The 23,721-nt window shown below is 42.5% G+C and overlaps 1 protein-coding gene across 5 annotated transcripts in view; it reads right to left on the bottom strand.

Moving 5' to 3' along the window:
* Mapkap1 (MAPK associated protein 1) overlaps window positions 1-23,721 on the bottom strand; it is a 210,706-nt gene that overhangs the window by 93,960 nt on the left and 93,025 nt on the right. For all 5 annotated transcript variants that reach the window (XM_029473510.1, XM_029473508.1, XM_021184047.2 and 2 more), the window contains one exon: window positions 11,436-11,612. In XM_029473510.1, the coding sequence (XP_029329370.1) occupies window positions 11,436-11,612 (177 nt within the window). The remainder of the gene's footprint in view (window positions 1-11,435; window positions 11,613-23,721) is intronic.

The raw sequence follows: 23,721 nt of genomic DNA, 5'->3' as shown, positions 1-23,721 counted from the left end.
TTTATTAGGGAGGAAAGCACACAGACTGCAAGTGCTGTGCCCTGTGACTGTAATGCTGTAACACGCAAGTATGTGTGTGTAGTGCTGCAGTGAGGCCCCTTCCCTTCAGAACTGTCACACAATGGATGCTAAGCACCTGGCACTGGAGGGCGCCAAACAGTGGGAGTTGTTTCCTAATGCGGGTTTTCTGTTTGCCTTGGCCCAAGTCATACCCCAAAAGAAGAGGCCTCACACAGCCCTCTCTGCTCTGGCTCCTGTGGGAAGAATGGATCTCGGCACTCATGCAGCTTATGGGCATGAAACTGTGTGATGAGCTGCTTGGTGGCATCATTTAAGGGCACTGTCAGCAAGTAGCCTTTGATCCAAGCATCAAAAGCTCCCTGAAGGTCAGCATTCTGGGCTCAATGTTCAAAGCTTTCCAATTGACAGAGAAAAACTCAGAAGCAGTGTAACTTAATGGCTTTGAGGGACAGCGGGCAATAGAAACTCAGTCACAATGTGGGGGAAATTCAGTGAGAATTAAAGAGTTTTTAAATCTGTATAATATGCATTCACCATTTAACAATCACAGAAGTAACAGCAGCAACTACTGCTTATTGAAAATTTACTATGTGACCAGTACTATTTTAATCTGTTAAGAAGCCTGCATTCAATCATTTAATCCTAAAAGGGCACATACAATTTCAGAGAAACAAGGCTGGAGGCATCAGGAAAGTATCCTGAGGCAAAACTCACACTCATCCTATTTTGGAACTATTGAGAACTTAACAAAATGGTCCCTAACATATGTACAGTCTGTGGTAGAGAAGGTCAGAGAAGCTCACAGATGGCTGCTTTCTTTATAGGCATAGGGAAACAGCATACTTTGAAATAGAAACTGTCCTCTGAGAGGTTTACTTAACCCTACTTTTAATAATGGGTCTTAAATGTTTAGCCTCCCTGCTAGCCCATCACCACCAGAGGTAGTGGGAAAGAAAGGTTATTAGGATATGGGGGAAGTGAACCTGTTTAGAAATGGTTCTTTGGAGCAAATCCCATCTGTGTTGTCAGGAAACCTGAACTTCAGTTTAGAGGTCAGCAGCAGCAGCTTGATCCACTGGCAAACACTTCACCAATATACCATCAGGCTAGTTCAGTAGAGTTGGGATAGAAAACATCAATCAGCAATGGTGGCACAACCTAGCAGAGATGGTCAGCCAGGCCTCAGCCGAATCAGCAGGAGGTACAAGGACCTCCGGCAGAAGTTCTTTGCTATGACCCTCTCAATGAAGCAAAGATCAACAAAGATGTGAGACCAAGAAGCATTGCAAGGAAGCCTCTCTCACAGTCCATTGAGTCCTATTTATATGTCCTCCAAACATCTTGAGTCCTCCACGGGTCTTGCCTCATCATGTATCTTGCCTTGGCATGTAAGTTTGAATCAGCTGACATCACTCTGCCAATCAGCAGAAGTAGCAAGAAACCACCAGCATACCACCAGAAGTTTTTTGGTGTGTTTCTCTCTGTGAAGTCTCAACAAAATGTGACTAATAAACAATGGCAAGGCATACTAATACCATCCAGCATCATCTACCATCTGTTGGGTCCTTCTTAATATCATGCATCCTTTCATCTGTGTCTGCACAAACATCCTTTCACCTGTGTCTGCTTCAGCAACATAACAAACTTTCCAAAGAAAACATAAGTTTCCTGTGTCTGCTGAGTGGACTGGACTGCAGCTGCTGGTTTGTGTATGGTGTTTGCTAGTGGACTGGAATGCAGCTGGCTGATTCATGTTTGGTGTTTGTTGGCTAACTGGACTGAGAACAATGAAGACTGGAGTCTCCCCAAAGAACCATTTCTAAACACATCCACTTCCCCATATCCTAATAACCTTTCTTTCTATTATCTTTGGAAGGTGGTGGGCCAGAGGGGAGGTTGAACCCTTATTAAGTATATTGAGAAAAATATATGCCTATAATACCTAACTAGCCACACCCAGGAGAAGAGTCAGAGGAGCTCCTTCAGGAGAGATATCTCAGCTCTGTATCACAGCAATGGAAAGGGAGCAGTAATACCAAAAGGCAGCAGAGCACACTGAGCTGTAGAATATAATAATGGCCGGTTTGAAGTGAAGTTTTCCCTTTGTTGGGTAAACCATATAGTTACTCTGACTCCATTTCCTCACAGGCAAAACAGGATGAAAATAATTCTTGGACATGAAAGTATTTATAGTAACATCTGTCAAATAATAACTATTAAGTAATTACTAACATACTAGCCATTGACTAGTCTTTATTAAAAGTGATATATAATGTTCAGGTACAGTAGCAAACATCTATCACTCAACACTCGAGGGGCTAAGGATCTTCAAGCTTCAGGCCAGCTTGGGCTACCTAGTGAGATCTGGTCTCAAAAAAAAAATAGCCAAACAAAGGAGTTACATATAATGAGAATAACAGTTCCAAGCTCTTACTTGTTCCCATAACCCCTTCCCCAAAGAAAGGCAGGTGCTATTATTGGTCCTACTTTATAATAAGAAAGTGACAGGTTAAGACACGTACCTGGAAATACACATTAAGTTGATAAGTTCTATAGCTAGCAACAAATCCTGCAGGAGCCACAATTTAACCCTAGATGGACCTTACATCTCCTAGACTCCAAAGTGTTTTTAACTCTTTTGTTGCTTAGATTGGAGGCTGGGGGAATCAGGGCAAGATGAAACTTCCGGAGAGCAGTACATCCCCCAGACGGGAGTCAATGACCAACCTGTGGAAGAGTTTTACAAATACCCTGGCTCTCAGGTTCTTTCTAAAGATATTCTGAAAATGCCGTGGTTTTGTGACCCAAGGTTTCAGTTTCCAGAGGTGGGATAAAGCTGCCAGGAACAGTGCTCTGTTCTCTGGTCCTGACCAGTTCACAACAGCAATGGAGATGCACTGCTCTGGTTGCCACCTGCTCTAGCCCCCTTCCATGTGATCATTCCCCAGTACTTGAAGGTAGAAAATGAAAATAGATGAGCAAGAAAAAGCCTTGCAATAATTGCGGAGGCCCTGAGTATCACTTTATCCACAAAGGGAGCTGACACCAGTGCGAATGCCACAGTTTGTTTCCCCTTGCACTGATCGAATTTTTTGAAAGATCAAAGCACATTGTACATGCATGCAATGTTTGACATTGGACAAAGTACTTTTTTTTCAAAACAGACATTTTCCAAAAACATAACTCGCTAGACTAATGGGCAGTGAGAAGCCAAAATGACTGCCCTCCGCCTTCTCCTTGTGTATCTTTGCCAGAGTCCTTGGGACTTGCCAAATCTGGTCATGCCTGCTTAGCTTGCTCGACTGATTGTGCCAGAAAAGAAAATAAGACACAGATGTATTTGAGCTCTTTGAGATGCCAGTAAGAGAGACAGCTAATGGCTTCATTTCGACCCTCCCCTTCCAGCTGGGCACAGGTGGGGATAATGAGGTCCCTCTCCCTAATCAAACTCAATTATTTACTACTCTATATAACCGCAAAGACATTCACATTCCGTTCAGAATATAAAACACACTGTGGGCTACTTCCAACCACTGCCACTGGGTATTTATAACAAACTCAAGTGCCTAACAGTTTGCCTTGGCAGGAGTTTAAGTGTGTAAAGTTTTGCAAACTGTTTCTGTTCAAATATGTCCTGCTGAAATGGGGTCCCAGGCGGGGTTCCATAACTGTCAGGTCAGTGAACTGTGTAACATGTGAGAACGTATTCACCATGCAGTGCAGACAGGATCTGGAAATCAAATGCTCCGTTCCACTGCAACCTTCTGAAGCATCACGGTTGTTTCAGCAGCAAGACTGACACTGTATTAATAAACATTACGAGTCACTAGCCTGACATGTACACAGCAGCAGCTGACAGACTCCACCGTAAGCCAAGGGAGAGTAGAGGAAATCAAAACAAGACCCAGGAGCAGAACACAGCCAAGGGGGCTGCAGCATAGAATAAACCATACTAACTCAGAGTGTGAGGCCCAAACTTTTAGGAGGCACAGTAACTACAGTAACGGCTGGCATGATTTTTGGATACTGAAGTAAATTAATGACTATCTAAAATATATGTTTCAGTTGTATGAATAAAGCATACCCTGGCACACTTTCTATAGACAGACATCCCAGTGAACAAAGCATACATACTTGGTTTGTCTGACCTTTAAATTCTTAGAACTATGTAATTCTTTCCATCTTTATTAATTGTTCCAGTATTTCTGTCACTATAAACAGACACAAAGAAAAATCTTTTCTTTCCTCCAGACAATAGCCTTTGCCAAAAAGGAAATCAAGTCAGATTTACAAATACAAAATTAAACAGGCTGCATATGTTCCACTTCCATATATGAGGACAATCTGGACAATGAGGATGTTTGCTAACACAACAGAATGGAAAGAAACACCACGCAGTTGGTCCGGGTAATTCATCCCCAGATTGCCAGGCCTGAGCACACAACACACATCTTGTTTTTTTATTTGCTCTACCCTTTCCAAACTCTTTGCTCTTGCTCTGACCTCCAGCTTAAGGTTTTAAAAATGAGCTGCTTGTAAGGAATAAAGGCAGAAAGTAAATAAATGAGAAGTGTTTGCCTCTTCTCCTCCTCCGATTTCTATTTTATAGACCACAAGGCAACACCACTTAAAAGCAGGAGCGGCTTCTAGTCAATAATGCCCTTTTTGATAAAGGATTGGTCATTTGGGGTATATTTTGGAGATATCATCAGAGAGTTAAGTTAAAACTTACAGGCTTTTAAAAGTTCTCACATAAAAAAGATGAGGGAACCCTGAGCATGCCTCTTTAAAAAGTTGCTCACCATTCCCTTTGTGCAGAGTCTAAGCAGCCTTAGGGTACCCTCTGGGCCATGTTCTCTATCCAAGGCAGTACAGTTTCCTACCTTCTACTTGGTGGCTCTTCATCCACACAGCAGAACTGTAGCTAGACTCCATTAGCTTGCAATCTTATGTTCCTTTATTATATTAAACATTGTAAGGAAAACACAAAGGAAGGTAATGTAAGTGCTCTGACTGGCAGGGTCTGACCTGGGTGCTGTTTCATTAGCCTAGATGTCTGTTCCCTTGGAGCCCTTCTTCCTCACTCTGTAGCAAGGTCTGCTTTGCCACTGCCTTTTGTGAGCTCAATTCTCTCCATGAGTTCTGGATGAATGAGCACAGTGCTGGAGGTGGGTAGACGCAGGCAGATGAGGCAGGTCCCTTTCTTATACTACCACCTGGCTTGGTCACTGCTAGCAAGGAGCACTTCTCTAGATGCTAGGCACCATTTGAGATCCAGCTCTTCATCTGGTTTTGGACATCAGACAAAATTAGCATCCTGGGGCTATATTTTCAGCTAGTAGAGTACTTACCTAGAAGGCATAGAGATCTGGGTTTGACATCTAGCACTATACAAACCAGGCATGTTGTGGATTAAGAGTTCAAAGTTTCTTTGGCTACTTACCAAGTTCCAGGCCAGCCTTATATAAAAAACAGCCCATCTCAAGAAACAATCAACTTCTCCTGCTCTTCCTACCCACTTCCTCCCTCCTCCTTCCCATCTACTACTTCTTCCCAGGGTTCTAATATGTCCACCCATACTCAGAGCTTCGTTCAAAAGTAGTTAAGGTAAGCAGTTCAGGGAACACACCCAGTCTGTCTAAAATGAATCAGAAGCAACAGGAGTTGATCCACCCATGGGCTAGGAAAGCAAGGTGTGTTTCCTTAGCAGTTTCTAATTTTCAAATTAGTAGAGAACTCTAGTCTCCCTCAAACAGCGGCTCTATGTCTTGGGATTTCTTGAGGCTTATTGGATTTGGGGGAGACTGAGGCTTCACTTACAAGGCGTATTAGAAGGCATCCAACTCCACATTCATTTCCACAGAACATTTTTTCCAGCACGGATCCACTTAAGTTTTTTTTTTTTTTTCTTCAAATAAATGAAGTCTATTTTACTACTGATAATCTCTGGTTTACTCAATAGGTTTATTTCTTTTCATTTCTGTCTGATGAGGGAAGAAAATGATAAAAATAGAATGTAAATAATTATAAAATCTAATAATTCATAATTTATGCAGAATAAAATGAAAGGAACTTAAAATTAAATCTCCCTTCCACCTAATATTAATCTGCATAGTATCATTTTCTTAGGTTCATAGACCCCCCTCCTTCCAGGAGTAACTATTAAATTTATAAGCTGAGTTTTAAAACTTAAGAATTTTATTTTAGCCGGACTTGGTGGCACATGCCTTTAATCCCAGCACTCAGGAGGCACAGGCAGGTGGATTTCTGAGTTCGAGGCCAGCCTGGTCTACAAAGTTTGAGTTCCAGAATAGCCAGAGCTATACAGAGAAACCCTGTCTCAAAAAAAAAAAAAAAAAAAAGATTTTTATTTTAGCTCAGTGAAAATCATATACACATACAAGAATCATATATATGTATATGGAGACCTATATGCGGTTAGATTAAAAGAAAAATTAATGTATAAATATGTTCATATCACTCTACACACACTATATACATATATGTATATACATATATATGTATATACATATATGTATATATGGGTGTATATCTATATACTATATACATATATATCTCTGTGTGTATATATACATATATATATATTATAAATATGCATATGCTTAGATCATCACCAATTCTCATTCCATGGTTTTCTCACTCCACCCAGCTGGCCCTCATTGGACAGAAGTAAAAGAAAATCAGCCTGTTAGAAAGAACCAGCAGTTGACAAACAAACCCTAGCCATGCCTACTACCTCTGCAATGCCTATGGCAACCACCACGCTAAATGGAGCGCTGCTAGGAAAAACCACAGGACACATAGCCTTCACAGGAGGTCTGACAATGTTTGGGATAAGCTGGTGAGATGTGGGGGCTTCACATTGCAGCAGTTAGAGCTATTTAACACTAATGGAGTAGAAAGGTCAAATTCATTATGCAAACTTTGCTAAACAGAAAGATGGTGTGAGAACACAGAGCACACAAGGTACTTTACTGGAGCCGGCTGACCCCTACAAAAGGTGCATCCTTTGGTGTTGGAATCATGGGTGCCCAGGTATCACTCAGAAGGAGGGTCCCACCTTTTTTGCAGCCCAATTAGCAAAAGCAGGAACCATAGCTACCCTGGCTTATGGGATGGGAGAAGGTGACCAGAGGGAAAGAGCTCTGCTCTGGATACAGAAGTTTCAGTTTTACAATAGAAAAGTCCTGGGCAAAACAGTAGCAACAAGTATGATGGGACAAAGCAAATAAGAATTTTCTAGTAGAGAATACTTACATTTGAAGACTACATTATAAATCAATTAAAATAATGTGCTGGTAATTAAAAATCCCATTCATTCTTTAAAAGGAAAATAATATGCCAATGACATTTCCATGAAAGTGAAAATCAAGAGTCAAGTTGACAAGTAAAACAATTAAGCTCTCACCCAACGTCAATTTATTTTTAGCAAAACACTGGTATCAAGATTGTAAAATTTACCCCAAAGCCCTGACTCCACAGTGACACACCTCCTCCAAAAAGGCCACATCTCCCAATAGTGCCACTCCCTGGGCCAAGCATATTCAAATCACCAAACTATCATTTACTTGTATTTAATGACATACTTTAGGTTGTATAAAAATGAGAAATTTATAGCTAATACATTATAGAATTTTATAGCCAAAGTTTTATATTTGTATGTATTCAAGTAGTCCTATATTAAAAACCAATTTGGAGAAAGTAAGGCTGAACAATGAGCCGAAGTTTATGAAAATTTTGTACTTATGTTTAAGATTATTTCTGTTGTCTGGACTTAATAGGAGATAAATTAAGATAAGCAAAGTTGCCAAAGTCACACAGCAAGTTGCTAGTAAGACTTGAACCCAGGTCCGCCAAGGTTCACAGCCTGTGCTTGATCTCATTTGGAGGTAAAAGTGAGCTTCCTGTACTCAAAGTGCAGTACAGTCGTGAAGGCTATGCGAGATAGGACACAGTGCTTGGCACCGGTCCCACTGGCAGCCACAAACCTGAAGATTCACCTCTAGCTTCTCCACAAAGTTCTCCACTGGGGGCTGAGGGCACAGAAACTTACTTTTCTGTCCAGACTTCAGGGAGCTTATACAAGGTCTTGCCTTTTACATTACCCTATCTAATGAGACTGCTATTGTTTCAGTCTGGTATTCTGGCTCTTGCTGTCTATGTGTCTCTCTCCCATGTTTCTTAGCCATCTCCAAGGAAGTCTATTCCTACAAACTCTAATTTGAATTTCTACCATGCCTCAATGTCCGTCCACCACCTGCCCACATCCAGTGACAATTACTTCCATTAGGCCTTTTCAGTCAGTAAAATACTAACTAGGGGACAGGGAGGCAGAAAAATGTACTGAAGCAAACTTAGCAATTCGAGAACAATCTAGGGGCTGTGTAGGTGCCAGAGGCCCCGATGATCCAGCTCTCCCTCTCTAAGGGCTGTTTTAATAAATCCCAACAGGAACAGCAGCTAGCACAAAAGGTAACGCTTACCCACACCAGACACAGTTCCAAGCTTTCTATCTAATACCTACTACTGACCTGCAAGGTTGATAGAGTTTATCACCATTTAACTAAGCCAGAAAAACTTATGGAATCCACCAGGATCAAACACATCAATAAGGACAAGGTCAGACTGGGGAGCAGACTGGCTCCAAGGCCTTGATGATCTTTCCTGAATTGAGTAGTGGCTTGAAGGTCAGCCCTCAAAGAATGGGATCTACCTGACAGATAAGACCACACCAGTAGCCCTCCCTGACCATCACCTTTCATATGACATAGAGTCAAGTGTAGGCTTGGGAACAGTGTTGTGCAGCCTTGGTTCTCACAGCTCCACATTGATCATAATAAAAATAGGGCAGGCCAGGCGTGGTGGCGCACACCTTTAATCCCAGCACTCAGGAGGCAGAGGCAGTCGAATTTCTGAGTTGGAGGCCAGCCTGGTCTACAGAGTGAGTTCCAGGACAGCCAGGGCTACACAGAGAAACCCTGTCTCAAAGGAAAAAAAAACAAAAGGGCAGTTTTTCACAGTTGGCTCCTTAGTTTATTACTTACTGTCAAGCCTATTTTCCTAACACCTTCAGCTCAGGGTCTTTCCTGCTAGAGGAGACAGAGGTGGAAGGAAGAAAGGAAGGAAACAAAAAGGAAGAGCTAAGCTCTTCTCCCTTTGCTGACACAAACAAGACATGTCTCTGAAGACTCCTAACTAAAGGTCTCCCAGGCTTAGAATGTGGACCAGATAGGCAGGTGGGCGGCCACTCAGCCCAATACACACACAGAGAAAATGGTCTGCACTATTTCATCAGACAACTGAGAAAAGAGGCAGTTTCTTGATGCTTTTCTTTTAAGCTGGTGCATCTTTCAAAAGGCTGCTTGAAAATGAAGTCAGAATTTGGGCTGAGGTATAAGTCAGTAGTGGAACACTCACCTCACATATTGTCCTGAGTTCAGGTCTCAGCACAAATATTAATTTGTACTCACTGACTAACAACCCTGCGTACTTAAAGGCAATGACCCTAAGAAGTACTTCAACAGGACACAGGAATCCAGAAGACTGTTGTTACTTAAGAAAATCCAAACTCAGCAGATAGCCCAGTACTCTGTGCACCTCATGTGTTCATGCTTAGGTGCTTAACACATTTATGGTTTTGGTTTTGTTGTTTTTTGGTTTTTTAACAACTGTGTTCTTATTAGGTAGTAATCTTCATGAGAAAATAAGATTTTTCTCTGCCTAGAAGATGTCTCCATCTAGATTTCTGGCACAAAGTAACTATAGATTATAGGAATTAAGAGTATTGAAACACTTAACACTATTACAGTGTTAAGCAAATATAATGTAACACACAAATGAAATTGTAATTGTTATACCCTTGCAAATGGTTACAGGAAATCAGACAGCCTGAGGAGCTGCTCCATGTGTGAAGTGCCTGCTGCTGAACACAGTGGTGCACATCTGGGGTGGGGGCGAGGACATGGACCAACACAGGCAGATCCTGAGAGCTCTCTGGCCAGCCTACCTAGACAAAAATTTTAAGGGCCAGGTTTTTTGAGATATTGTCTAAGCCTAAGGTGGAAAAGCAACTGAAGAAGGTACTGGCCTCTGGCTTCACCTGTGTGTGTATGCATGGGTCCATGTGAGGGTTATCTCAGTTTTATTAGGAAGGCAGAACGACTTCATAACTTTTTAATTATTTTAAAAACTGTGTAATTTAAAATTATTCTAGGTGTTCTGTAAAGCTGTTGTTTTTGCACTTCAGAAATGAAAATGTGAGGGAAAAATAATGCTCTTTTTCAGATCAAATCTGACTTGAGAGCAGACATGAGGCAGCCACTGGTGAGGCTGGAGAGGCTGCTCCCAGCTCACCCCTGGCACCTGAGTCTATTCCTGCTCAAGGGGAGAAAGACCTAGAATTCTCACACATCGCATGCTGCACAATCCAATCTTCCTAAGTCTCAGACAAAGGAGTCTGTCTTAAAGGGACAGGAGAAACTCCTTCAGAGCAATCCCTCATTAGGACCATGAGTTTGCTGGTTTCAAACAGCAGGGGGTGCCAAAGGGATCACTATTAATCCCAGGAGATAGCCAGGAGAAGGAGATTAGAGGTGTAGGTTAAAAACACTTAGGTTAGACTCAAACCTGAGTGTGTGGGCTCACCCTTAGCTGTGGGACTCAGCAGCTCCACGGGCCCCACCTGCAGGCCTTAGCATTTCCTCAAATGGAAAGTGGAGGCAACAATTCAGAGCAGAATGAGCAGTGCTGCTGCAGATCATGAGCAGACATCTTAGCTAACACCACTGTTTGCTACAAATAGTGCAGACTCCTGAAGCAGCAATGTTTAGACTCATTGCTGCTCTGAATCAACAGGCTTTAAGAGCAATGGTTGGAACCCCTCTTGGGTCTTGTTAGGTAATCTATTAATAAAGATAGATATATCATTACATATAGAGTTATTTAATGATCTGTTGATTTTCAATATAGAGTCATTTTATATTCCAATGAATTTTATTTTATGTACGTACACATACTTTTCTGAGAATGATGTTTTAAGGCTTTCCCAGATTGACAGAAGCATAGAGCAGGCAGAGTCTAATGGAAGGCAACAATATGCATTTTCATTTAGGCTGGTGTCCTTGATTAGAAAGGGGCAAACCCAGATACTCCTTCCCAGGCTCCTGGTCACCACTGCTCACAGAGGTGACATCTGTAGACATGCTGTTCCCAGCTCTATCTCACAGGCTGCACATGTCCTGCACATGTCCTAGGTGCAGAAGCACAAAACAGCAATGCACATGCTCCCAAATTGTTCTGCAAGTAACCAGGTGAGCAGATGTTCCAGGCAACATACATAATTCCCCTGATAAACAAGGCTAGAAGGTCAGGTGACACACCAAGGAAGTACTCACATTCTAACAAAGAGCGACTCTTTGGAGGTCAGACCAGGAGAGGAGTATTTTTCAACCAGGGCCAAAGTACTGAAGCCAAACTTATGAATGGGCTCATTGGAATCCAGCGGCGGGAAATCCGTGTCGACCTCCCCATCATCCTCAGCAATATGCAGGCAGTAGGCACTGACATTGTCACTGAAAACAAAACCATAAAGGCAAGTGAGTGCTGCAGGAAGGGACATGTAACTAGACAGTATGACCCAGCCAGCACACCAACCCTGCTGTTCTCTACCCTCAGCCCAGGATGCGCTGAGAATCCCTAACACTTGTTAAAAAGACAAAGGTGTCTTTTTCACATGTGTCATTTCTCTAACATTTACTGGACACTTACTAGAGATAAGACCTAGAACCAAGTCCTTGAGATGAAAAGTGAGATTTAATGTTGGCTCAAAGGAAGCTCATAATACAGAGGGGGAGTAAGTCAGCACTACAGCACAGTACTACAGAGTACACTCGCAGACAAAGGGAAAGGCTGCTGGAGAGGCCCTGACGCACACTCAGGGAAGCCTGGTAACTAAGACCAGCCGCACATTTCCTTCCTTAAAAAGTAGCTGCTTCTGTGGGTAGGATCTGATTCCCAACACCATAGAACCTTAGCTGAATAAAAGCAAATGGCCTGATTTACCCTGGTGCTCATACCTGGTCCTTGGACCACTTCTGGACACGTTCTGTTCCTCTATCATGTCCAGTCAGAAGTCTTGTCCTTTTAGAATCAACAAACACCTTTCCCCTTGAGGGACAATAAAAAGGCAATTTATACATACTGATAGGACACTAACACAATTTACAAGTTAAAATTAGGGCTAGATATAGTTGGCAGAGTGCTCATCAAGTATGTATAAAGTCCTGTGTTTAATCCTCAGCACTGCATAAATCAGATGTGGAGGGTTAGTCTTGTAATCCCAGCACTTAGAAGGTAGAGGTAGAAGGATGACAAGTTCAAGGTTATCCTTGGCCACATAGCTAGCAGGCCTGGGATACACAAGACCTTGTGACTGCAAATAAATGAATGCTGAAACCATTGGTGTGCTCCAGAGAGGGCTGGGAAATCACAAGCCTGCTCGCATGCAGGCAGGCAGCTTCAGAAGCATAATCTAATAGTTCAGAAGGCAGGAGAACTCTAAATTCTGCAGCTCAAATTTGGAATTTTAATTATGTGATTGATGCTTTAATTAATTAATTCCAAAGTGTATGCTAATTGTTTAATTGGTTGCTTGATCTATATAGATCATTTTTTGAATTAAATGAGTTGATTTACAAAGTTTATTGATTGGATGTGACAATGAATTATTGCACTGACTACCTGATTTGCAATTTTCCCAGTTAATTCACAATCTTTAGCTGCAACTCTGTGTACTGAGAGACCCTAATTCAGGGAATCTACACTCAGTGTCTCTGTCAAGGCTGGGAAGTATTTATTGTATAAAACAGGTAATAGGGACAGAGGAAAATTAATGGAAACATAAATCTGCTAAGTGGATTGATAACTTTACATTGTCACTTTACATTACATGTGTTTGCAATGTTGGTAAGAAAAAAGTTCCTGTCTGAGTGTGGGAACTCCTAGATTTTTACAGCAATCTGTCTATCACAAAGTGTGTGCAGAAACAGATGCTCTTTAGAGGCGGAAATGGCATGGGAGACTCAAGTTAAATTATCAGCTCCGTGGCTCTTGGGCTACATGAGTTCAGAATAAGCATCAATAGTCCTATTTTCCATTTCTACATCCATAACAAGGTCCTAATGTCCTAATTCAGGATTAGATTCAGTGATGTATATAGATCCTATAGCAAGCACACAGAATCTAAAGATGAGGTAACTATAGTAATGTCAGATGGGAACCAGCTTAACAATGTACAGAACCGGGCAGCTCATTCTGGGCAGGAGGGTCTCTCTGAGTTTAATGGGGTTGCTATGCTGCAGCCTTGGGACAGCTGTACCTCTAGGGTTTTATGAGCAGGGGCAGATGGGATAGTTGTCAGCACAGATTATTTTTTGCCATGCAAATCAATCTGAGAGATGTCTGATTCCCCAGTACCACAGAGGTTCAAGGTATCAAGGCAGAAAGCCTAATACTAATATCAGAAGAATTCTGCTTTGATTGTCATGGGACACTCCTGAGTCCCCACAAAAACAAAGTCAACGAATACCAGAAAGAAGCTAAGGTCTGAGAGTAAACCAAAGGGTATGGCTCACCAATCCTGAAATACAAACTAGCAAGTAACTCATTCAAAAGTATCTACACTGTGTTTACTCTGTCCATCCTGAGGAGGAGGACTCCTGTATGACACAAGAGGAGTGAGGACATGACAGAGTTTAGCAGTAAACAAGGTTCTAAGCCTTCAACTAAAAATCTAAGGAGATAGTAACTAAACATTCCACTCTACTACCCGCTGGTTGGCTCCCTTGTGCCTCCACAAAGAAATCATCCCCAACAGAAGCTACTGTTGTTTTCTCTCTTGTGGAACTGCTTAGGATGCCTCCTGAAGACCTCCTAAGGCACAACAGGCGCTAGCTATACGCACTGGGTAAACTGGCTTTGACACAGCCACCAAGCAAAATTTCACATCTCACAGTGAAATCAGTCAGTGTTTCTATTTTAAACACTTGGAAACTGAGGCTGACTGAGGCAAAGCGGCTTGTTGAACATTGGATGGCACATAACTTTCAGAGCTGACATTCAAACCCAGGCAACCAAGAAGCCCTTGATCCCACCAATCCTGGGGCCCAAGCCATGCTGTCAAGATTTCTCAAGGTGATTACTTGGTGTCTGAGAAGGAAGCATGACACGTTAATTTTTGTTGTTCTTTTTAATGAGGAACTTGGAGAGATTTATGTGACCCTCCTCACATCTACAACAGGGGAAAGGAGACACAGAGAAGGAAGCTCGTGATGAGCTGGTTCATAGACATAGAGGGTGGAGAGGACTAAGGCTTTGTCACCTCTGTTCTGCAACTCATTGATCAAAGCAGAAACTGGTGGTATTTTGAAATGGGAGGGGAAAGAAAGCAGCTGTGGTCCCTGCTAAAGGCATCTACGGATCCCACAGGCCCTCTCCTGGGGCTCCATCTGAATGGCCGACATCTGCTCTTCATGATGACTAACCAAATCTCCCTGAGCTCCACCTTGCCTGAGAATGGGTTTCTTGATTTCTGTACAATCATTTGATCTCTGTCATAATCCAAGTCCATCTACTTTCTGGCATTTGGTCACTATTTCTAACCATCTGTGGCCGCACAGCTCCTTTTCCCTACTTATGCATCTACACTCCCAAAGAACATGGACTCTTCATGCTTACTGAAGAGTAAAATGGCTGGCACTTAGAAGTACTTAACAAATATTTGTTAAATGAGCGAGCACATGAATAAGTAGATGGAATCACTCTGAACAAAAGTAAGATAATATAAATGAGGTATGTGTTAACTAGAAGAGGGGTGAAGCTATCAGCTGATCTAGTAGGGAGCTCTGGGCATTATACATACCAGAGACCGCAGCTTCAGATAAGGGAGAAAGCAGCACAAGTCAAGGTGAAAGGATATTTTTTCAGGCAGGGTCTCATGCAACCCAGGCTGGCCTTAAACTTTCGATATAGCCAAAGCTGGGCTTAAGCTCCCACCTCTCCTTGCTTCTGCAACCAGACTGCTGACATTGCAAGCACATGTACCACCACGCATGGATTCTTAAAGGTCTGGGGGAGGTGTGCCACCAAGCATGGATTCTTAAGTAGAGGAGGGCACTTCAAGATATGAGTACCAACATCCCATATTTTGATGGATAAAAACAGTATAATGATTGCAACTATATAAACAATTGAGTCGTGTTCACAAAGACTATAAACTGTAAAAAGGGTCTTCAACGGCTATGGAAACATCTGTCATGTGGAGTTTTCTTTCTACCGTCTGTACTTTCCAAATGTCCTATTCTCCTTTTCATTTTCTTATAAAAGAGTTAGGAAAAGTCTGCAGCAAGTTACCTTCCTAACCTCCAACTTCCAGTGCTGCAGCCGCATGTGTGCCTTACTATTTCTCAGCACAGCCGCAGGTTCTAAGCGCTCACTACACGATCAAACTCTGGAATTACAAAGGAAATAATCCTATCTGCTGCACAAGGGTCTTATAAAGATTAAATTACTTTATTCATTGTAGTGTCTAGCATGAAAAAGGATTCTCATTTTGCAAGATTTCTTCAACAAGTCTTCATCTTCTGGTTACAGCAAGGCACAGAGAGCAAGGAGGCAGTTAAGTCTACATTCCTGTCTGACTGGTACCTGAGGATAGATATCCAGACTAACAAGCAGGAAGAGAGAAACAAGAGACTGAGTTCTAACAATGGGTAGGCCTGGGAGAAGAGACAGCCAATCGGCAAGAGGATGGGGCTTTGAACCCGGAGCAGGAGTAAAAATGGAGCCTGTGGGCAGAGCCTTTGGGCAGAAGAGATGGAGACATGCAAGCAAACCTTCAGTGAATATAGCAATTTGGTTTCACGTATCTATATATCAATAATTGATGGCAATTCAATTTTTTTCCATTGGGAAAAATGTATTTCACTGAGTGACCAATATTCCTTTCTGTTCAAAGGCTGGCTTGACTTTTATGAAGTGACAGAAGCTTGCAGCCTATATACAGATAACATTTAATTCATACATGAAAATTCAGGAGTGTTCCAGGAAACACCCCAGATTTTTCCCTGATTTTATCTGGTATGCTCATAAAAATTCAGGTTTCTTTGGAAATGCAGGGAAAAATCCTTTGCAGTATGATAACCACAGACAAATGCTTAGCACTTGGTTTTGTTTTTACACAGCATTTTGAAATGTCCAGAGCTTTCAGTACCAGGGTCCTGTTGGTTACTGGCCAATCAATATTAAGAGTCTGCTGGGCATTGGTAAGGGGGAAGCGGAGGTTACTGAGAGGACTGTAACTCAGGTTGATCTCTGAAGTCAGAGGGAAAAAATTAAGACCATCAAATTTTCTATTTCTCCAAAACCCACACAAAATGAATGGTAAGAATGCTAAATATTATTGTAAGGTTCAAAGCACAGCAACCTCACACAGAAGTGGCTCTAAGTTCCCCAGGATAGCAACTCCAGAGAGAAAACACCTGCTGGCTGCTATCTTTCCTCTGCCCTGGGGGCTTCTGTCTCTTCAAACCCAAGGGCCTTCTTGTGCAGACGGCTTTGTTCCACCATGAGAGGGTCTCCATTCTTGTTTTCATACCATACCATGTTCCTGTATAGAGCTCTGTTGTCTTGCACATGTTTATAATTGTATTTACATCCTTATTTGCTAATTCTATCATTTCTGCTCACATAAGTCCTGTGTATAGTTTTGAATTAGTCTTTCAAATAAATTTACAGAAATGGCAGGATTCTGAATTTCACAAACACATAGTCTATTATAAACTTTTCCTGTGGACATTTTTTTCAATCCCACTACCAGCAGGACATTTCAGAAACATAAATGTGGAATTGTCACCTCCTGCATAAAGCCTTTCCCTACCTTTAGAACCTGTCTTCTACAAGAACACATCTTCCACTGTGCTCTGCTGCCTTCCGTTCCAGAGCGCATACCCTGGGCTCAGCCAAACCTTCTGCTAGCAGTTCCCTCAGCAGGTGATATGTCAGCCTCATCTCTTGTGTGGTCCCTCAGCCTGAAGGCACCATGTTCTTAGATGGTCAAGTCACTATAATTTAGCTTAAACTTCATCACTGCTGGCAAATCTTCCCTGACTGCTCCTACCCCAGTGCAGTACAGAGCACTAGAAAGGTTTATTTCCATGTCCCTGGAACACTGGATGTTCATTGTTCTGTAAGTCTCAATGAAACAGAAGTGAGTATGTATGATCTGATATCTGTCTAAACCAACAACTGGACCCTTGAGAGCACAGACTTTGATTATCTGTACCCCAAAGCCCAGCATAGGGATAGCGCTGACAGCATGCAATATTGAGGGAAGGCAGGCAGGTAGCATCTCTGCTATGAGCTGTGGCTGTGGCATCTGTCTTAGGGCTTCTATTGTTGAGACAAAACACCAAGACAAAATCCACCAGAGGCAGGTGGATTTCTGAGTTCGAGGCCAGCCTCTACAAAGTGAGTTCCAAGACAGCCAGACCTACACAGAGAAACCCTGTCTCAAAAAAACAAAACAAAACCAAAAACAACAACAACAAAAGAGCATATTATGATCCATTACTGGAGGAAGTCAGGCTAGGAACTCAAGTAGAGTTGGTACCTAAAGGCAGGAGCTGATACAGAGGCGATAGGGGAGTGTTGCTTACTGGCTTGCTTCCCCTAGCTTGCTCAGTCTGCCCCACCCCCTTTTAAAATTTTATTTATTTTTTTCACTTTACATCCCAGTATCGGCACCCCAACCCCTCACATACATCCTCCCTCAAGTCCCCCTCTCCTTCTTCTCTGAGAATGGGGAGGCACCCCCCCCCCCATCAAATACCACCATAAGTCACCATAGGACTAGGCAAATCCTCCCTCTGAGGCCAGACAAGGTGACCCATCAGCCTGCCTTCTTATAGATGCCAGGACCACCAGCTCAGGGATGGCGCCACTCACAATGGGCTGGGTCCTCCCACGTTATTCACTAATTAAGAAAATGCCTTACAGCTGGATCTCATGGAGGCTTTTCCCCAGCTGAGGCTCCTTTCTCTGTGATGACTCTAGCTTGTGTCAAATTAACATACAAAACCAGCAGTACTGCATCTGTTCACCATGCTGCTTTTAAGAAGAGCTTCACAGCTGGGCAGGGTGACACACGCCTTTAATCCTAGCACTTGGGAGGCAGAGGCAGGCAGATCTCTGTGAACTAAAGGCCAGCCTGGTCTACAGAGCAAGTTCCATGACAGCCAGGGCTGTTATGAACTATGCAAAGAAATGTTCCATCCCCCCTCTCTTAAGCAGCTTCATTTATTTGTACAGAATAGTTAAGAGCAAGGGAAATAGGGCAGGAGAGAGATGGCTCAGCAAATAAAGGCTAGGCTCACAACCAAAACACTAAAGCCTCGGAAATAAGCAGCTCTAGTTCAGATCTTGACTGACAACTCTACCATACTCATTCCCTGCCTGTGCTGTGCAATAAAACAGACGGTGACTTGGGAAGTTACGTAACTCCAAGTTCTCAGTTTCCCTATGGCAAAAACATTACTCATGACTTCCAAAACTGCCAGAAGTAGTAAGACAATGAACTAAGAGTGTTTTAGCACACAGTGAGACACACTATTTTATCTATCAACCATCACCTAGAAGTGAGCAACCCTAGCAGTTTGTAAACTGAGTATTGGCTTGCTTTCTCTTCCACTCGGCAACTACAATGTCTGCAGTAACTCTTATATCTATTATTTAAATCAGGAAATGAGGGTTGGAAAGATGGCTCATCAGTTAAGAGCTACTTTTCCAGAGGACCTGGATCCCTGCCCTAGCACCCACTTGGCAGTTCACAACTGTCTGCAACTCTAGTCCCAGGAGATCTGATACCCTCTTCTGGCCTTTGTGGGCACCAGACATGCAAGTGGTATGCCAACATATATGCAGGCAAAATACCCATACACATAAAATTAAAATTAAAAATGGTGAAAATGGTGGGGGATTCTAGTGAGGGAAGGGAAAGGAGGTGAGCACAGAGGAAGGGAGTCAAATGACAGTAAAGGTATCTGAAAAGCCCTAAGAAACTGTACTACTAACCTCTACCTACAAGCTCCTTACTACACTTAAATTACTATATAAATAGACATGTTTGCCTTAAATAAAATGTTCACTCTGTCCACTTTACTAAGCCAGGATAGTCCCTCATCCCTCATCAAGGAAACTTCTCTTTTCAACAGCTAGAGACTGGATGCAGAAAACTACAACCAATCAAAATGCAGAGTTGGGGAGCCTAGTCCCAACAGATACATCTTTACCTCGTGCACCTAAGGCTCAAAGATCATTGCAGAAGAGGAGACTGTTAGGAGGCAGAGGAATAGGAATTTTGCTCTGAGATTGTCAGAATGTCAGAAGCTACAATCTAGACTCATAAAGTCTCCATGATTGCCTAAAATATGAGCTAAACAAAAAAAATATGGATAGACATGGCAAAATGGGTGAGGCTAGGGGATAAGATGCTACACAAAGAACTACAGACATCTAGGGAAAGCTGAGAACAGAATAGTCTTTTCCATGGAAGAGCACACCAACTGCTTATCTAATACCAAACAGTCACCCCGAACAAGTAATAGTATACAGACTGAGCAGGTTGTTATTATGTATTTAAGAATACACAGGCACAACAACAATAAAGAAAAAGAGACCTTGAATTTGAAAGAGAGCCAGTGGGGGAAGGGTGGTGGTGGTGCTAGATGAGAGCATTTAGAAGGAGCAAAGGGAAGGGAGAAATAAAGTAATTCATTATATTAAAATCTCAAATAATAATTTTCTAAAACTAAATAATAACAATAAATAGTAAAATACAAACAAACAAACAAAGGAAGCAGGGAGATCTCACCAGGTTGGCAGTCACTGGTGAGTAAAGGTATGTGAGAGACAGAAGCTCTCGTTCTCATCTTGGAGAAGGCCTCCCTTGCATGGCAGGGCTGAACCATTTGTGTAGATCCGAAAGTTCCCATGTGCGCGCTCCCATCTGCTTCTCACATCACTTACTGCAGTGTTCTGTACAAGCTCACAGAGACACAGTGCAGACTCCAGTTCACACCTGTGCTACAGATCTTGAAACTTCTCTGGGATGCTCACTGAGTAAGTCAAGCTCTCCGTTTGTACCAGCTCTGAACCTCTCTGTTTTCTGTGACTCTGTTTCAACACGGGTCCTCAGTGGCCATGTTGAAGACCTTCCTCTTTTCACTAACCCGAGGCTTTAGTAAACATCTGTACACAGAAGTCTCCCAGATTCATACTCCCAGTTTGTCTTCCTCTTCTCTGAACCACAGCAACCAAATACAAAGGACCATCAAACTAACAGGCAGAAGACTAAACTCACAGTGCTCTGTCCCTGCTCTCCACACTGTGACTACCAACCACCTACTGTAGCCAAGTACAAGTAGCCATCCAAGACTACTGTAAGGCTCCTTATCTCATCACAGGGGACCACAGCACATAGGCCAAGTCTGAAATCTAGGCCATCATCTTGGATACTGCTTCTCTCCCAGATTCCCCTTATCTAAGTCACCCCTACATACTGGAGTTTTACCTCACTTTAGAAGCTGTCCACTCCTCTTAGTCTATTTGCCCTCTTCTCCTTGCCTTTCTCTCTGCTGCAGGCACAGCAGCCCACTGCTCCCTCCATCACAGGCCTCTCTCAACGCAGAGGCTTCTGCTGCCCCTTCCAGGGCATCTCTCCCTGACTTCAGCTTAGGCACCCAGGAACAGCACCCTTTCCTTAAAGCACTGAGCTCCATTATGTGAAAAAAATTCAGCACCGTGAATCAGCAAATGCCCGAGACATAGCAAACACTCAATGAATGCTGGGAAATGCATGGATTCATACAAGAAAGAAGTGAAATGTGCCAGATACAAGTGCCATGACACTAGGTAATCTCTTCTACCCAACACACTCCAAGTTTCTGAGTGAAGTGACAACATTCCTCTTGCTCCCCATTTTACCCTTCCTCTATATATCTAGGGCCTATAGTCTCAAAACCATTTCCTGAAGGAATGGAAGGTGATAAAGTCTATAAATATCAGTGGCAGCCAAAGATGAGCAGGTAAGAAATGTAGGTGCTCCACCGGGCTCTGGAGATTAAGCAGGATATCAAGAGAAGAAGGCAGAAAGGCATATCTGACTAGAGAACAGTACACACAAGGAACTGTAGCCAGTTTAAATGGGAAGCCTTAACATGCATAGGAATGCACAGGAGGGCAAAAGGGGAAGGGCTACTGAAGCTAGTCACATATTTAAGCAAAGGCTCTTAGAGATGACTAAGGAACATAGAGTGGAGGCAGTGAAAGTGAGAGTAGACTGAGGTGTGAACTCAGAGGAGACAGATAAGAAGTACAACCTGCCTAATACCACCATCCACTATGCGATATCTGAGTACCACACCACAGTGCAATCACTTGCAATAAGAGAGTGCTAACTCACAGTTCTGCGTGAATGACTGCTAGAAAATTGTAGGCTACAGATTTTCTCATTTAAAAAAAAAAAAAAAAACAGTCTGTTATAGTGTACACTGCATTTTACACACAAGAACACTATACTGTTTGGAACCTTAGTAACACATACAAAATCAGCCTGCTGCAGCAACACCAGATTTAAAAACAAGGCCATAGCTCTGTATTTTACACTTTATTTGTAAAGTTTTGTTTGTTTGTTTGTTTAAATGTGAGTACACCGTCACTCTCTTCAGACACGCCAGAAGAGGACACTGGATCCAGTTACAGATGGTTGTGAGCTACCATGAGGTTGCTGGGAATTGAACTCAGGACTTCCAGAAGAACAGTCAGTGGTCTTAACCACTGAGCCATCTCTCCAGCCCTGTATTTACAATTTTAACTACTATATTGCACTCTGACAAAAAGAAGAGACAAAGATGCTAACATGTTTCAGAGTGTCTATGAAAAATGATGTTTGATGCTTAATGAGATAAAGTCTTAACTATACAAAAATCACCAACTCTCCTCAAGGACTGCAGATAGCTGATGCTGAGACTGGTAATGCAACTCTACCATAGGATGGGAATCTGCACCACCTGGCTAGACCACTGCTTGGTCTATTCAGCACTGTTCAATTACAAGCTGTAAGTGGCTACTATGCATTTCTCAAATGGCATGTCTGAGTGGACATTAAATTGCAAATAGATACCACAACTTAAAAATTTACAACTACAATAAAATTTATAAGTGTGTTTTATGTATAAAAACTTTTATAATGGTGACAGATGTGTGTGTGTGTGTGTGTGTGTGTGTCTTTTTAAAGACAGGGTGCCAGGTAGCTTACACTGGTCTGCAACTCCCTATGTCATCAAGAATGACTCTGAACTGATCCTCCCTCTTCTCCCTCTCAAGGGCTGGGATCAGAGGATTGTGCCCTCATGCCCTGTTTTACAGAGTGCTAGAGATGATCCTCAGGGCTCCCTGAATGTTAGTTAGGTAAGCATGCTCCCAATGGAGCCAAACCTCTACACCCCTATCCCAATGCTGAAATGATTTTATTTTGAACAAAATAAAATACATTAAATAAAATTTAAGTTCATCTTTTGCTAATTTTAAAAATGTGACCAGAAAATCTGAAATTACAAACATGACTTCTGCTTTCAGCTTACGTCTTATTTCTTCTAAATAGTGTGGCTCTGCGCCCAGCTCCACTACTGAGCACGGTGGTAGTCTGCAAGGGCTATACGACTATAGGACTATAGGACTATAGGAACTCATCAGGCTTTTAGCGGCTCACCTATCAGTTGATAAACACCAACAGTAGATAACAAACTAGAGAAATGACGTGAGTCTAGGGGACTGCAGAAAAGAAAAGGCGGGAGTGAGAGGGGTGCTCCAGTATACACGAGCCATGATATATGACCGAAGTCTGTTTACAGACGATGGGAATAATCAAAAATTACCCTTGAAGAAGCCCTTAAATTATCTATAAAGCAGAGTAAATGCAGCTCTGTGTGAACAGCAGGTGTATATCTCAAGTTCCTGACAGGGAAAAACCTCACTGAGTTTTCTTTTTCTTACACAAATGGGTGTTATTCAAAAGATATGTTCCATTCCTGAAGCTAATGGAAAAAAACAAACTAAGGAACGTTTTAGCAAATCTTATAGGCCAGAAGCAGTCAGTTGGTCATCAGCAGAGGGGCAAAGGAAGTTTAATGGAGAAGAACAGTCATTCCACAAATGGGGCTGGAGCAACAAAGGTATCCACATATAAACCAGTCATCCAAATACAGCCCTCCCCTCCAGGCTGAACCCAAGGCATATTCTTTTCTCTACTGTCTTCTTGCAGCACTGAGGCCTGAACCCAGGACCTCACTCCTTGTGCATGTTAGGCAAGTATTCTACCACTCAAAGACACCCCAAGTCCAGGTTCATAGATCTAAATAAGAGGCACATAATCATACAACTTCTAGAAGGAACTATTTCTAGGAGAAAAACTGATGAGACCCTGGGTTTAGTGAGGACCTTTTAGATACAACGCCAGGACCAGCCAGCTGGCTCAGCAGGCAAGGGTGCTTACCCCAGGGCACATGTACACATGCACATAGGCACACACAAATGTACAAAGTTAAACAAAATGGATATAACACCAAA

The sequence above is a fragment of the Mus caroli genome, chromosome 2, assembly GCF_900094665.2.
Source record: "Mus caroli chromosome 2, CAROLI_EIJ_v1.1, whole genome shotgun sequence".
Taxonomy (NCBI): domain Eukaryota; kingdom Metazoa; phylum Chordata; class Mammalia; order Rodentia; family Muridae; genus Mus; species Mus caroli.
This window is presented reverse-complemented; position numbering and strand designations above follow the sequence as displayed.